Here is a 15,178-nt window from a genome sequence, read left to right on the forward strand (position 1 = left end):
TGTCACTGTCTCTCTCTGTCACTGTCTCTCTCTGTCACTGTCTCTCTCTGTCACTATCTCTCGGTGTCACTGTCTCTCTCTGTCACTGTCTCTCTCTGTCACTGTCTCTCTCTGTCACTGCCTCTCTCTGTCACTGTCTCTCTCTGTCACTGTCTCTCTCTGTCATTGCATCTCTGTCACTGTCTCTCTGTGTCACTGTCTCTCTCTGTCACTGTCTCTCTCTGCCACTGTCTCTCTGTGTCACTGTCTCTCTCTGTCACTATCTCTCTCTGCCACTGTCTCTCTCTGTCACTATCTCTCTCTGTCACTGTCTCTCTGTGTCACTGTCTCTCTCTGTCACTGTCTCTCTCTGTCACTGTCTCTCTCTCTCACTGTCTCTCTGTGTCACTGTCTCTCTCTGTGTCACTGTCTCTCTGTGTCACTGTCTCTCTGTGTCACTGTCTCTCTCTGTCACTGTCTCTCTCTGTCACTGTCTCTCTGTGTCACTGTCTCTCTGTCACTTTCTCTCTGTGTCACTGTCTCTCTCTATAACTGTCTCTCTCTGTCACTGTCTCTCTCTGTCACTGTCGCTCTCTGTCACTGTCTCTCTTTATAACTGTCTCTCTCTGTCACTGTCTCTCTCTGTCACTGTCGCTCTCTGTCACTGTCTCTCTTTATAACTGTCTCTCTCTGCCACTGTCTCTCTCTGTCACTGTCTCTCTCTGTCACTGTCTCTCTCTGTCATTGCATCTCTGTCACTGTCTCTCTCTGTCACTGTCTCTCTCTGTCACTGTCTCTCTCTGTCACTGTCTCTCTCTGCCACTGTCTCTCTCTGTCACTGTCTCTCTCTGCCACTGTCTCTCTCTGTGTCACTGTCTCTCTGTGTCACTGTCTCTCTCTGCCACAGTCTCTCTCTATAACTGTCTCTCTCTGTCACTGTCTCTCTCTGTCACTGTCTCTCTCTGCCACTGTCTCTCTCTGTGTCACTGTCTCTCTGTGTCACTATCTCTCTCTGTCACTGTCTCTCTGTGTCACTGTCTCTGTCTGTCACTGTCTCTCTCTGCCACTGTCTCTCTCTGTCACTGCCTCTCTCTGTCATTGCATCTCTGTCACTGTCTCTCTCTGTCACTGTCTCTCTCTGTCACTGTCTCTCTCTGTCACTGTCTCTCTCTGCCACTGTCTCTCTCTGTCACTGTCTCTCTCTGCCACTGTCTCTCTCTGTGTCACTGTCTCCCTGTGTCACTGTCTCTCTCTGCCACAGTCTCTCTCTATAACTGTCTCTCTCTGTCACTGTCTCTCTCTGTCACTGTCTCTCTCTGCCACTGTCTCTCTCTGTGTCACTGTCTCTCTGTGTCACTATCTCTCTCTGTCACTGTCTCTCTCTGCCACTGTCTCTCTCTGCCACTGTCTCTCTCTGTCACTATCTCTCTCTGTCACTGTCTCTCTGTGTCACTGTCTCTCTGTGTCACTGTCTCTCTGTGTCACTGTCTCTCTGAGTCACTGTCTCTCTCTGTAACTATCTCTCTCTGTCACTGTCTCTCTCTGTCATTGTCTCTCTCTGTCACTGTCTCTCTCTGCCACTGTCTCTCTCTGTCACTGTCTCTCTGTCACTGTCTCTCTCTGTCATTGCATCTCTCTGTCACTGTCTCTCTCTGTCACTGTCTCTCTCTGTCACTGTCTCTCTCTGCCACTGTCTCTCTCTGTCACTGTCTCTCTCTGCCACTGTCTCTCTCTGCCAGTATCTCTCTGTGTCACTGTCTCTCTGTGTCACTGTCTCTCTGTGTCACTGTCTCTCTCTGCCACTGTCTCTCTCTGTCACTGTCTCTCTCTGTCACTGTCTCTCTCTCTCACTGTCTCTCTCTCTCACTGTCTCTCTCTGTCACTGTCTCTCTGCCACTGTCTCTCTGTGTCACTGTCTCTCTGTGTCACTGTCTCTCTCTGCCAGTATCTCTCTGTGTCACTGTCTCTCTGTGTCACTGTCTCTCTGTGTCACTGTCTCTCTCTGTCACTGTCTCTCTCTGTCACTGTCTCTCTCTGTCATTGTCTCTCTCTGACACTGTCACTCTGTGTCACTGTCTCTCTCTCTCACTGTCTCTCTCTGTCACTGTCTCTCTGCCACTGTCTCTCTGTGTCACTGTCTCTCTGTGTCACTGTCTCTCTCTGTCACTGTCTCTCTCTGTCACTATCTCTCTCTGTGTCACTGTCTCTCTCTGTCACTGTCTCTCTCTGTCACTATCTCTCTCTGTGTCAGTCTCTCTCTGTCACTGTCTCTCTCTGCCACTGTCTCTCTCTGTCACTGTCTCTCTCTGTCACTGTCTCTCTCTGTCACTGTCTCTCTGTGTCACTGTCTCTCTCTGTCACTGTCTCTCTCTGTCACTGTCTCTCTCTGTCACTGTCTCTCTGTGTCACTGTCTCTTTCTGTCACTGTCTCTCTCTGTCACTGTCTCTCTCTCTATAACTGCCTCTCTCTGTGTCATTTTCACTGTCACTGTCTCTCTCTATCACCAATGTTGTCTTTCTCTGTTTCTCCCTCTCTGTCCCTCTCTTTCTCTCTCTGTTTCTATCTCTCTCTCTCTCGTTCAGATGCTCCTTGAGTCCAACCTTGTTGGCGTTGCGACCTTGCGTTCAATGATACCTGTTTGAGGCCTTGGCCCCGATAATTGTGCTGACAATCTCTGTCACTAACGACAACTGGATCTGATACTAATGTCCGTGAGGGCTATGTGAACAGGAAGCTGGTGGAGGGGATAGCAGCGAAGGAGCGATGCATTGATTGGCACACGCATTCATGTCACCACACCTTGACTCTCTTACAGAAACAAACAGCTATTCTATCTTGGCCCTGACATGCCTCCATCGCTGCGTCACACACTACAGGAACCTGCAGACCAAACTGTTTGTTGCCATGGAGTTTTCGGTGAAGGGCCTGCTCCAGTGGCTCAAACCAGACGGCTCGTTTGGGGACATCGTCAATACAACCCTCGCGATACAGGTAAGCAGAGCTGCAGGGCCCAGACTCCGAGGTTAATAACCGGCGGGACAGAGAAACTGGGTCACACTAAGAGAGACAGGATTTCGAATGAGACGAGTCATTCAGACCTGGAACTTTGATCAGACCACATTGGGAGTCACTGTGCACAGTTCCTGTCTCCGTATCGCACTGGGAGTCACTGTGCACAGTTCCTGTCTCCGTGTCACACTGGGAGTCACTGTGCACAGTTCCTGTCTCCGTATCACACTGGGAGTCACTGTGCACAGTTCCTGTCTCCGTGTCACACTGGGAGTCACTGTGCACAGTTCCTGTCTCCGCTTCACACTGGGAGTCACTGTGCACAGTTCCTGTCTCCGTATCACACTGGGAGTCACTGTGCACAGTTCCTGTCTCCGTGTCACACTGGGAGTCACTGTGCACAGTTCCTGTCTCCGCTTCACACTGGGAGTCACTGTGCACAGTTCCTGTCTCCGTGTCACATTGGGAGTCACTGTGCACAGTTCCTGTCTCCGTATCACACTGGGAGTCACTGTGCACAGTTCCTGTCTCCGTGTCACACTGGGAGTCACTGTGCACAGTTCCTGTCTCCGCTTCACACTGGGAGTCACTGTGCACAGTTCCTGTCTCTGTATCACACTGGGAGTCACTGTGCACAGTTCCTGTCTCCGTATCACACTGGGAGTCACTGTGCACAGTTCCTGTCTCCGTGTCACACTGGGAGTCACTGTGCACAGTTCCTGTCTCCGTATCACACTGGGAGTCACTGTGCACAGTTCTGGTCTCTGTATCACACTGGGAGTCACTGTGCACAGTCCCAGTCTCCGTATCACACTGGGAGTCACTGTGCACAGTTCCTGTCTCTGTATCACACTGGGAGTCACTGTGCACAGTTCCGGTCTCTGTATCACACTGGGAGTCACTGTGCACAGTCCCAGTCTCCGTATCACACTGGGAGTCACTGTGCACAGTTCCTGTCTCTGTATCACACTGGGAGTCACTGTGCACAGTTCCGGTCTCTGTATCACACTGGGAGTCACTGTGCACAGTTCCTGTCTCTGTATCACACTGGGAGTCACTGTGCACAATTCCTGCCTCCGTATCAAACTGGGAGTCACTGTGCACAGTTCCGGTCTCCGTATCACACTGGGAGTCAATGTGCACAGTTCCTGTCTCTGTATCACACTGGGAGTCACTGTGCACAGTTCCGGTCTCTGTATCACACTGGGAGTCACTGTGCACATTTCCAGTCTCTGTATCACACTGGGAGTCACTGTGCACAGTTCCTGTCTCCGTATCACACTGGGAGTCACTGTGCACAGTTCCTGTCTCCGTATCACACTGGGAGTCACTGTGCGCAGTTCCTGTCTCCGTATCACACTGGGAGTCACTGTGCACAGTTCCGGTCTCTGTATCACACTGGGAGTCACTGTGCGCAGTTCCTGTCTCCGTATCACACTGGGAGTCACTATGCACAGTTCCGGTCCCCGTATCACAATGGGAGTCACTGTGCACAGTTCCTGTCTCCGTATCACACTGGGAGTCACTGTGCGCAGTTCCTGTCTCCGTATCACACTGGGAGTCACTGTACACAGTTCCGGTCTCCGTATCACACTGGGAGTCACTGTGCACAGTTCCGGTCTCCGTATCACACTGGGAGTCACTGTGCGCAGTTCCTGTCTCCGTATCACACTGGGAGTCACTGTACACAGTTCCGGTCTCCGTACCACACTGGGAGTCACTGTGCGCAGTTCCTGTCTCCGTATCACACTGGGAGTCACTGTGCACAGTTCCGGTCTCCGTATCACACTGGGAGTCACTGTGCACAGTTCCGGTCTCCGTATCACACTGGGAGTCACTGTGCACAGTTCCTGTCTCCGTATCACACTGGGAGTCACTGTGCACAGTTCCTGTCTCTGTATCACACTGGGAGTCACTGTGCACAGTTCCTGTCTCTGTATCACGCTGGGAGTCACTGTGCACAGTTCCTGTCTCTGTATCACACTGGGAGTCACTGTGCGCAGTTCCTGTCTCCGTATCACACTGGGAGTCACTGTGCACAGTTCCGGTCTCCGTATCACACTGGGAGTCACTGTGCACAGTTCCGGTCTCCGTATCGCACTGGGAGTCACTGTGCACAGTTCCTGTCTCCGTATCGCACTGGGAGTCACTGTGCACAGTTCCTGTCTCCGTATCACACTGGGAGTCACTGTGCACAGTTCCTGTCTCCGTATCACACTGGGAGTCACTGTGCACAGTTCCTGTCTCCGTATCACACTGGGAGTCACTGTGCACAGTTGCTGTCTCCGTATCACACTGAGAGTCACTGTGCACAGTTCCTGTCTCCGTATCACACTGGGAGTCACTGTGCACAGTTCCTGTCTCCGTATCACACTGGGAGTCACTGTGCACAGTTCCTGTCTCCGTATCACACTGAGAGTCACTGTGCACAGTTCCGGTCTCCGTATCACACTGGGAGTCACTCTGCACAGTTCCTGTCTCCGTATCGCACTGGGAGTCACTGTGCACAGTTCCTGTCTCCGTATCGCACTGGGAGTCACTGTGCACAGTTCCGGTCACCGTATCACACTGGGAGTCACTGTGCACAGTTCCTGTCTCCGTATCGCACTGGGAGTCACTGTGCACAGTTCCTGTGGGGAATCTGCCTCAATATTTGATGCTGAATAAAGCCGGTTTTTGGGCCTCTGAACCGCTCCTTGTGTGTGTGATTCGTCAGGGTGTCTCCTTGGCCGTTTCAGAACGTGACAAGGGGCCGCTTTTTGAGTTTGTCTCGCCTGAGGTGGTGTCCGGCGCTGTGTGAATGTACAACCCTTCTCTCTGTGTGTCGGTGTACGGAGGCACTTCAGTGTTAACGCTGGCACCCTTCTGTCCGCAGGCCATGGGAGTCGATATGCTGGTGCACCGAATGAGGTACAACTGCAGGAGGTCACTAAACAGCCTTATCATGAGGACACAAAGCTGGAGTGCTCCTTCCATGACCCCGGAGGCGGTCGGCCTGGTGATTGAGGCTCTTGAAGGAAAGACTTACCTGGACATCAATGAGATGAACTGTAAAGGTTAAGAGGGCTTGGGAACACCCCAGAGAAACTCCTCGCCTGGGACAAACTCCGCGTCTCACACTCAGCCCTTCAGAGGGACCACAGGCCCATCTCGTTTATCAGCCACGCTCTGTCCCACTTCCTCCAGAAAGCAGCTTTCTTTTTCCGCTCTCCCTCTCTCGCCCCTCGGTCACAAAGTTGTGTATTAAAATCCCAACGACAGAGACTCGAGCTCAGAGGGAGGGGTTGAGATGTGCACATGGTTGACGGAGTGCCGCACTGTCAGAGGGTCAGTACTGAGGGAGTGCTGCACTGTCAGAGGGTCAGTACTGAGGGAGTGCTGCACTGTCAGTGGGTCAGTACTGAGGGAGTGCTGCACTGTCAGAGGGTCAGTACTGAGGGAGTGCCGCACTGTCAGAGGATCAGTACTGAGGGAGTGCTGCACGGTCAGAGGGTCAGTACTGAGGGAGTGCTGCACTGTCAGTGGGTCAGTACTGAGGGTGTGCTGCACTGTCAGAGGATCAGTACTGAGGGAGTGCTGCACTGTCAGAGAGTCAGTACTGAGGGCGCATTGCACTGTCAGAGGGTCAGTACTGAGGGAGTGCTGCACGGTCAGAGGGTCAGTACTGAGGGAGTGCTGCACTGTCAGAGGGTCAGTACTGAGGGAGTGCTACACTGTCAGAGGGTCAGTACTGAGGGAGTGCTGCACTGTCAAAGGATCATTACTGAGGGAGTGCTGTTCTGACAGATGGTCAGTACTGAGGGAGCGCTGCTCTGTCAGAGGGTCAGTACTGAGGGAGTGCTGCACTGTCAGAGGGTCAGTACTGAGGGAGTGCTGCACTGTCAGAGTGTCAGTACTGAGGGAGTGCCGCTCTGTCAGAGGGTCAGTACTGAGGGAGTGCTGCACTGTCAGAGGGTCAGTACTGAGGGAGTGCCGCTCTGTCAGAGGGTCAGTACTGAGGGAGTGCCGCTCTGTCAGAGGGTCAGTACTGAGGGAGTGCTGCACTGTCAGAGGGTCAGTACTGAGGGAGTGCCGCACTGTCAGAGGGTCAGTACTGAGGGAGTGCCGCTCTGTCAGAGGGTCAGTACTGAGGGAGTGCTGCACTGTCAGAGGGTCAGTACTGAGGGAGTGCCGCTCTGTCAGAGGGTCAGTACTGAGGGAGTGCCGCACTGTCAGAGGGTAAGTACTGAGGGAGTGCCGCTCTGTCAGAGGGTCAGTACTGAGGGAGAGCTGCACTGTCAGAGGGTCAGTCCTGAGGGAGAGCTGCACTGTCAGAGGGTCAGTACTGAGGGAGTGCCGCACTGTCAGAGGGTCAGTACTGAGGGAGTGCCGCTCTGTCAGAGGGTCAGTACTGAGGGAGTGCTGCACTGTCAGAGGGTCAGTACAGAGGGAATGCCGCACTGTCAGAGGGTCAGTACTGAGGGAGAGCTGCACTGTCAGAGGGTCAGTCCTGAGGGAGAGCTGCACTGTCAGAGGGTCAGTACTGAGGGAGTGCTGCACAGTCGGAGGGTCAGTACTGAGGGAGTGCTGCACTGTCGGAGGGTCAGTACTGAGGGAGTGCTGCACTGTCAGAGGGTCAGTACTGAGGGCGTGCAGCACTGTCAGAGGGTCAGTACTGAGGGAGTGCTGCACTGTCAGAGTGTCAGTACTGAGGGAGTGCTGCCCTGTCAGAGGGTCAGTACTGAGGGAGTGCCGCACTGTCAGAGGATCAGTACTGAGGGAGTGCTGCACGGTCAGAGGGTCAGTACTGAGGGAGTGCTGCACTGTCAGTGGGTCAGTACTGAGGGAGTGCTGCACTGTCAGAGGGTCAGTACTGAGGGAGTGCCGCACTGTCAGAGGATCAGTACTGAGGGAGTGCTGCACGGTCAGAGGGTCAGTACTGAGGGAGTGCTGCACTGTCAGTGGGTCAGTACTGAGGGTGTGCTGCACTGTCAGAGGATCAGTACTGAGGGAGTGCTGCACTGTCAGAGAGTCAGTACTGAGGGCGCATTGCACTGTCAGAGGGTCAGTACTTAGGGAGTGCTGCACTGTCAGAGGGTCAGTACTGAGGGAGTGCTACACTGTCAGAGGGTCAGTACTGAGGGAGTGCTGCACTGTCAAAGGATCATTACTGAGGGAGTGCTGTTCTGACAGATGGTCAGTACTGAGGGAGCGCTGCTCTGTCAGAGGGTCAGTACTGAGGGAGTGCTGCACTGTCAGAGGGTCAGTACTGAGGGAGTGCTGCACTGTCAGAGTGTCAGTACTGAGGGAGTGCCGCTCTGTCAGAGGGTCAGTACTGAGGGAGTGCTGCACTGTCAGAGGGTCAGTACTGAGGGAGTGCCGCTCTGTCAGAGGGTCAGTACTGAGGGAGTGCCGCTCTGTCAGAGGGTCAGTACTGAGGGAGTGCTGCACTGTCAGAGGGTCAGTACTGAGGGAGTGCCGCACTGTCAGAGGGTCAGTACTGAGGGAGTGCCGCTCTGTCAGAGGGTCAGTACTGAGGGAGTGCTGCACTGTCAGAGGGTCAGTACTGAGGGAGTGCCGCTCTGTCAGAGGGTCAGTACTGAGGGAGTGCCGCACTGTCAGAGGGTAAGTACTGAGGGAGTGCCGCTCTGTCAGAGGGTCAGTACTGAGGGAGAGCTGCACTGTCAGAGGGTCAGTCCTGAGGGAGAGCTGCACTGTCAGAGGGTCAGTACTGAGGGAGTGCCGCACTGTCAGAGGGTCAGTACTGAGGGAGTGCCGCTCTGTCAGAGGGTCAGTACTGAGGGAGTGCTGCACTGTCAGAGGGTCAGTACAGAGGGAATGCCGCACTGTCAGAGGGTCAGTACTGAGGGAGAGCTGCACTGTCAGAGGGTCAGTCCTGAGGGAGAGCTGCACTGTCAGAGGGTCAGCACTGAGGGAGTGCTGCACAGTCGGAGGGTCAGTACTGAGGGAGTGCTGCACTGTCGGAGGGTCAGTACTGAGGGAGTGCTGCACTGTCAGAGGGTCAGTACTGAGGGCGTGCAGCACTGTCAGAGGGTCAGTACTGAGGGAGTGCTGCACTGTCAGAGTGTCAGTACTGAGGGAGTGCTGCCCTGTCAGAGGGTCAGTACTGAGGGAGTGCTGGACTGTCAGATTGTCAGTACTGAGGGAGTGCTGCACTGTCAGAGGGTGTACTGAGGGAGTGCTGCACGGTCAGAGGGTCAGTACTGAGGAAGTGCTGCACTGTCAGAGGGTGTACTGAGGGAGTGCTGCACGGTCAGAGGGTCAGTACTGAGGGAGTGCGGCACTGCCAGAGGGTCAGTACAGAGGGAGTGCTGCACTGTCAGGGGGCCAGTACTCAGGGAGGTCTGCACTGTCAGAGGGTCAGTACTGAGGGAGTGCTGCACTGTCAGAGGGTCAGTACTGAGGGAGAACTGCACTGTCAGAGGGTCAGTACTCAGGGAGTGCTGCACTGTCAGAGGGTCAGTACTGAGGGAGTGCCGCACTGTCAGAGGGTCAGTACTGAGGGAATGCTGCACTGTCAGATGGTCAGTACTGAGGGAGAGCTGCACTGTCAGAGGGTCAGTACTGAGGGAATGCTGCACTCTCAGAGGGTCAGTACTGAGGGAGTGCTGCACAGTCGGAGGGTCAGTACTGAGGGAGAGCTCGACTGTCAGAGGGTCAGTACTGAGGGAGTGCTGCACTGTCAGAGGGTCAGAACTGACGGAGTGCTGCACTGTCAGAGTGTCAGTACTGAGGGAGAGCTGCACTGTCAGAGGGTCAGTACTGAGGGAGTACTGCACTGTCAGAGGGTCAGTACTGAGGGAGACCTGCACTGTCAGAGGGTCAGTACTGAGGGAGTGCTGCACTGTCAGAGGGTCAGTACTGAGGGAGTGCTGCACTGTCAGAGGGTCAGTACTGAGGGAGTGCTGCACTGTCAGAGAGCCAGTACTGAGGGAGTGCTGCACTGTCAGAGGGTCAGTACTGAGGGAGAGCTGCACTGTTAGCGAGTCAGTACTGAGGGAGTGCTGCACTGTCAGAGGGGCAGTACTGAGGGAGTGCTGCACTGCCAGAGGGCCAGTACTGAGGGAGTGCTGCACTGTCAGAGGGTCAGTACAGAGAGAGTGCCGCACTGTCAGAGGGCCAGTACTGAGGGAGCGCATCACTGTCAGAGGGTCAGTACTGAGGGAGTGCCGCACTGTCAGAGGGTCAGTACTGAGGGAGCGCTGCACTGTCAGAGGGTCAGTACTGAGGGAGTGCTGCACTGTCAGTGGGTCAGTACTGAGGGAGTGCTGCACTGTCAGAGGGTCAGTACTGAGGGAGAGCTGCACTGTCAGAGGGTCAGTACTGAGGGAATGCTGCACTGTCAGAGGGTCAGTACTTAGGGAATGCTGCACTCTCAGAGGGTCAGTACTGAGGGAGTGCTGCACAGTCGGAGGGTCAGTACTGAGGGAGAGCTCGACTGTCAGAGGGTCAGTACTGAGGGAGTGCTGCACTGTCAGAGGGCCAGTACTGAGGGAGCACATCACTGTCAGAGGGTCAGTACTGAGGGAGTGCCGCACTGTCAGAGGGTCAGTACTGAGGGAGCGCTGCACTGCCAGAGGGTCAGTACTGAGGGAGAGCTGCACTGTTAGAGAGACAGTACTGAGGGAGAGCTGCATTGTCAGAGGTGCAGTACTGAGGGAGTGCTGCACTGTCAGAGGGCCAGTACTGAGGGAGTGCTGCACTGTCAGAGGGTCAGTACTGAGAGAGTGCCGCACTGTCAGAGGGCCAGTACTGAGGGAGCGCATCACTGTCAGAGGGTCAGTACTGAGGGAGTGCCGCACTGTCAGAGGGCCAGTACTGAGGGAGCGCTGCACTGTCAGGGTCAGTACTGAGGGAGTGCTGCACTGTCGGAGGGTCAGTACTGAGGGAGTTCTGCACTGTCAGATGGTCAGTAGTTAGGGAGTGCTGCACTGTCGGAGGGTCAGTACTGAGGGAGTGCTGCACTGTAAGACCGTCAGTACTGAGGGAGTGCTGCACTGTCAGAGGGTCAATACTGAGCGAGTGCTGCACTGTCAGAGGGTCAGTACTGAAGGGGTGCTGCACTGTCAGAGGGTCAGAATTGAGGGAGTGCTGCACTGTCAGAGGGTCAGTACTGAGGGAGTGCTGCACTGTCAGAGGGTCAGTACGGAGGGAGAGCTGCACTGTCAGAGGGTCAGTACTGAGGGAGTGCTGCACTGTCAGAGGGTCAGTACTGAGGGAGTGCCGAACTGTCTGAGGGTCAGTACTGAGGGAGTGCTGCACTGTCAGAGGGTCAATATTGAGGGAGTGCTGCACTGTTAGAGGGTCAGTACTGAGGGAGTGCAGGACTGTCAGAGGGTCAGTACTGAGGGAGTGCAGGACTGTCAGAGGCTCAGTACTGAGGGAGTGCTGCACTGTCAGAGGGTCAGTACTGAGGGAGTGCAGGACTGTAAGACCGTCAGTACTGAGGGAGTGCCGCACTGTCGAAGGGTCAGTACTGGGGAGAGCTCTACTGTCAGAGGGTCAGTACTGAGGGAATGCTGCACTGTCAGAGGGTCAGTACTGAGGGAGTGCTGCACAGTCGGAGGGTCAGTACTGAGGGAGAGCTCGACTGTCAGAGGGTCAGTACTGAGGGAGTGCTGCACTGTCAGAGGGTCAGTACTGACGGAGTGCTGCACTGTCAGAGTGTCAGTACTGAGGGAGACCTGCACTGTCAGAGGGTCAGTACTGAGGGAGTGCTGCACTGTCAGAGGGTCAGTACTGAGGGAGAGCTGCACTGTCAGAGGGTCAGTACTGAGGGAATGCTGCACTCTCAGAGGGTCAGTACTGAGGGAGTGCTGCACAGTCGGAGGGTCAGTACTGAGGGAGAGCTCGACTGTCAGAGGGTCAGTACTGAGGGAGTGCTGCACTGTCAGAGGGTCAGAACTGACGGAGTGCTGCACTGTCAGAGTGTCAGTACTGAGGGAGAGCTGCACTGTCAGAGGGTCAGTACTGAGGGAGTACTGCACTGTCAGAGGGTCAGTACTGAGGGAGACCTGCACTGTCAGAGGGTCAGTACTGAGGGAGTGCTGCACTGTCAGAGGGACAGTACTGAGGGAGTGCTGCACTGTCAGAGGGTCAGTACTGAGGGAGTGCTGCACTGTCAGAGAGCCAGTACTGAGGGAGTGCTGCACTGTCAGAGGGTCAGTACTGAGGGAGAGCTGCACTGTTAGAGTCAGTACTGAGGGAGTGCTGCACTGTCAGAGGGGCAGTACTGAGGGAGTGCTGCACTGTCAGAGGGCCAGTACTGAGGGAGTGCTGCACTGTCAGAGGGTCAGTACAGAGAGAGTGCCGCACTGTCAGAGGGCCAGTACTGAGGGAGCGCATCACTGTCAGAGGGTCAGTACTGAGGGAGTGCCGGACTGTCAGAGGGTCAGTACTGAGGGAGCGCTGCACTGTCAGAGGGTCAGTACTGAGGGAGTGCTGCACTGTCAGTGGGTCAGTACTGAGGGAGTGCTGCACTGTCAGAGGGTCAGTACTGAGGGAGAGCTGCACTGTCAGAGGGTCAGTACTGAGGGAATGCTGCACTGTCAGATGGTCAGTACTTAGGGAATGCTGCACTCTCAGAGGGTCAGTACTGCGGGAGTGCTGCACAGTCGGAGGGTCAGTACTGAGGGAGAGCTCGACTGTCAGAGGGTCAGTACTGAGGGAGTGCTGCACTGTCAGAGGGCCAGTACTGAGGGAGCGCATCACTGTCAGAGGGTCAGTACTGAGGGAGTGCCGCACTGTCAGAGGGTCAGTACTGAGGGAGCGCTGCACTGTCAGAGGGTCAGTGCTGAGGGAGAGCTGCACTGTTAGAGAGACAGTACTGAGGGAGTGCTGCATTGTCAGAGGGGCAGTACTGAGGGAGTGCTGCACTGTCAGAGGGCCAGTACTGAGGGAGTGCTGCACTGTCAGAGGGTCAGTACTAAGAGAGTGCCGCACTGTCAGACGGCCAGTACTGAGGGAGTGCAGGACTGTCAGAGGGTCAGTACTGAGGGATTGCAGGACTGTCAGAGGGTCAGTACTGAGGGAGTTCTGCACTGTCAGATGGTCAGTAGTTAGGGAGTGCTGCACTGTCGGAGGGTCAGTACTGAGGGAGTGCTGCACTGTAAGACCGTCAGTACTGAGGGAGTGCTGCACTGTCAGAGGGTCAGTACTGAGGGAGTGCTACACTGTCAGAGAGTCAGTACTGAGGGCGCATTGCACTGTCAGAGGGTCAGTACTTAGGGAGTGCTGCACTGTCAGAGGATCAGTACTGAGGGAGTGCTGCACGGTCAGAGGGTCAGTACTGAGGGAGTGCTGCACTGTCAGAGAGTCAGTACTGAGGGCGCATTGCACTGTCAGAGGGTCAGTACTTAGGGAGTGCTGCACTGTCAGAGGGTCAGTACTGAGGGAGTGCTACACTGTCAGAGGGTCAGTACTGAGGGAGTGCTGCACTGTCAAAGGATCATTACTGAGGGAGTGCTGTTCTGACAGATGGTCAGTACTGAGGGAGCGCTGCTCTGTCAGAGGGTCAGTACTGAGGGAGTGCTGCACTGTCAGAGGGTCAGTACTGAGGGAGTGCTGCACTGTCAGAGTGTCAGTACTGAGGGAGTGCCGCTCTGTCAGAGGGTCAGTACTGAGGGAGTGCTGCACTGTCAGAGGGTCAGTACTGAGGGAGTGCCGCTCTGTCAGAGGGTCAGTACTGAGGGAGTGCCGCTCTGTCAGAGGGTCAGTACTGAGGGAGTGCTGCACTGTCAGAGGGTCAGTACTGAGGGAGTGCCGCACTGTCAGAGGGTCAGTACTGAGGGAGTGCCGCTCTGTCAGAGGGTCAGTACTGAGGGAGTGCTGCAGTGTCAGAGGGTCAGTACTGAGGGAGTGCCGCTCTGTCAGAGGGTCAGTACTGAGGGAGTGCCGCACTGTCAGAGGGTAAGTACTGAGGGAGTGCCGCTCTGTCAGAGGGTCAGTACTGAGGGAGAGCTGCACTGTCAGAGGGTCAGTCCTGAGGGAGAGCTGCACTGTCAGAGGGTCAGTACTGAGGGAGTGCCGCACTGTCAGAGGGTCAGTACTGAGGGAGTGCCGCTCTGTCAGAGGGTCAGTACTGAGGGAGTGCTGCACTGTCAGAGGGTCAGTACAGAGGGAATGCCGCACTGTCAGAGGTTCAGTACTGAGGGAGAGCTGCACTGTCAGAGGGTCAGTCCTGAGGGAGAGCTGCACTGTCAGAGGGTCAGTACTGAGGGAGTGCTGCACAGTCGGAGGGTCAGTACTGAGGGAGTGCTGCACTGTCGGAGGGTCAGTACTGAGGGAGTGCTGCACTGTCAGAGGGTCAGTACTGAGGGCGTGCAGCACTGTCAGAGGGTCAGTACTGAGGGAGTGCTGCACTGTCAGAGTGTCAGTACTGAGGGAGTGCTGCCCTGTCAGAGGGTCAGTACTGAGGGATTGCTGGACTGTCAGATTGTCAGTACTGAGGGAGTGCTGCACTGTCAGAGGGTGTACTGAGGGAGTGCTGCACGGTCAGAGGGTCAGTACTGAGGAAGTGCTGCACTGTCAGAGGGTGTACTGAGGGAGTGCTGCACGGTCAGAGGGTCAGTACTGAGGGAGTGCGGCACTGCCAGAGGGTCAGTACAGAGGGAGTGCTGCACTGTCAGGGGGCCAGTACTCAGGGAGGTCTGCACTGTCAGAGGGTCAGTACTGAGGGAGTGCTGCACTGTCAGAGGGTCAGTACTGAGGGAGAACTGCACTGTCAGAGGGTCAGTACTCAGGGAGTGCTGCACTGTCAGAGGGTCAGTACTGAGGGAGTGCCGCACTGTCAGAGGGTCAGTACTGAGGGAATGCTGCACTGTCAGATGGTCAGTACTGAGGGAGAGCTGCACTGTCAGAGGGTCAGTACTGAGGGAATGCTGCACTCTCAGAGGGTCAGTACTGAGGGAGTGCTGCACAGTCGGAGGGTCAGTACTGAGGGAGAGCTCGACTGTCAGAGGGTCAGTACTGAGGGAGTGCTGCACTGTCAGAGGGTCAGAACTGACGGAGTGCTGCACTGTCAGAGTGTCAGTACTGAGGGAGAGCTGCACTGTCAGAGGGTCAGTACTGAGGGAGTACTGCACTGTCAGAGGGTCAGTACTGAGGGAGACCTGCACTGTCAGAGGGTCAGTACTGAGGGAGTGCTGCACTGTCAGAGGGTCAGTACTGAGGGAGTGCTGCACTGTCAGA

The 15,178-nt window shown here is 55.4% G+C and overlaps 1 protein-coding gene across 1 annotated transcript in view; it reads left to right on the forward strand.

Moving 5' to 3' along the window:
- Positions 1 to 15,178, forward strand: part of LOC140411300 (uncharacterized) — a 432,312-nt gene that overhangs the window by 165,057 nt on the left and 252,077 nt on the right. Inside the window, exons 4-5 of the mRNA XM_072500422.1 lie at positions 2,796 to 2,971; positions 5,865 to 6,045. Coding sequence (XP_072356523.1) covers positions 2,796 to 2,971; positions 5,865 to 6,045 — 357 coding nt within the window. The remainder of the gene's footprint in view (positions 1 to 2,795; positions 2,972 to 5,864; positions 6,046 to 15,178) is intronic.

Source organism: Scyliorhinus torazame, chromosome 4 (assembly GCF_047496885.1).
Source record: "Scyliorhinus torazame isolate Kashiwa2021f chromosome 4, sScyTor2.1, whole genome shotgun sequence".
In the NCBI taxonomy this organism is placed as follows: Eukaryota; Metazoa; Chordata; class Chondrichthyes; order Carcharhiniformes; family Scyliorhinidae; genus Scyliorhinus; species Scyliorhinus torazame.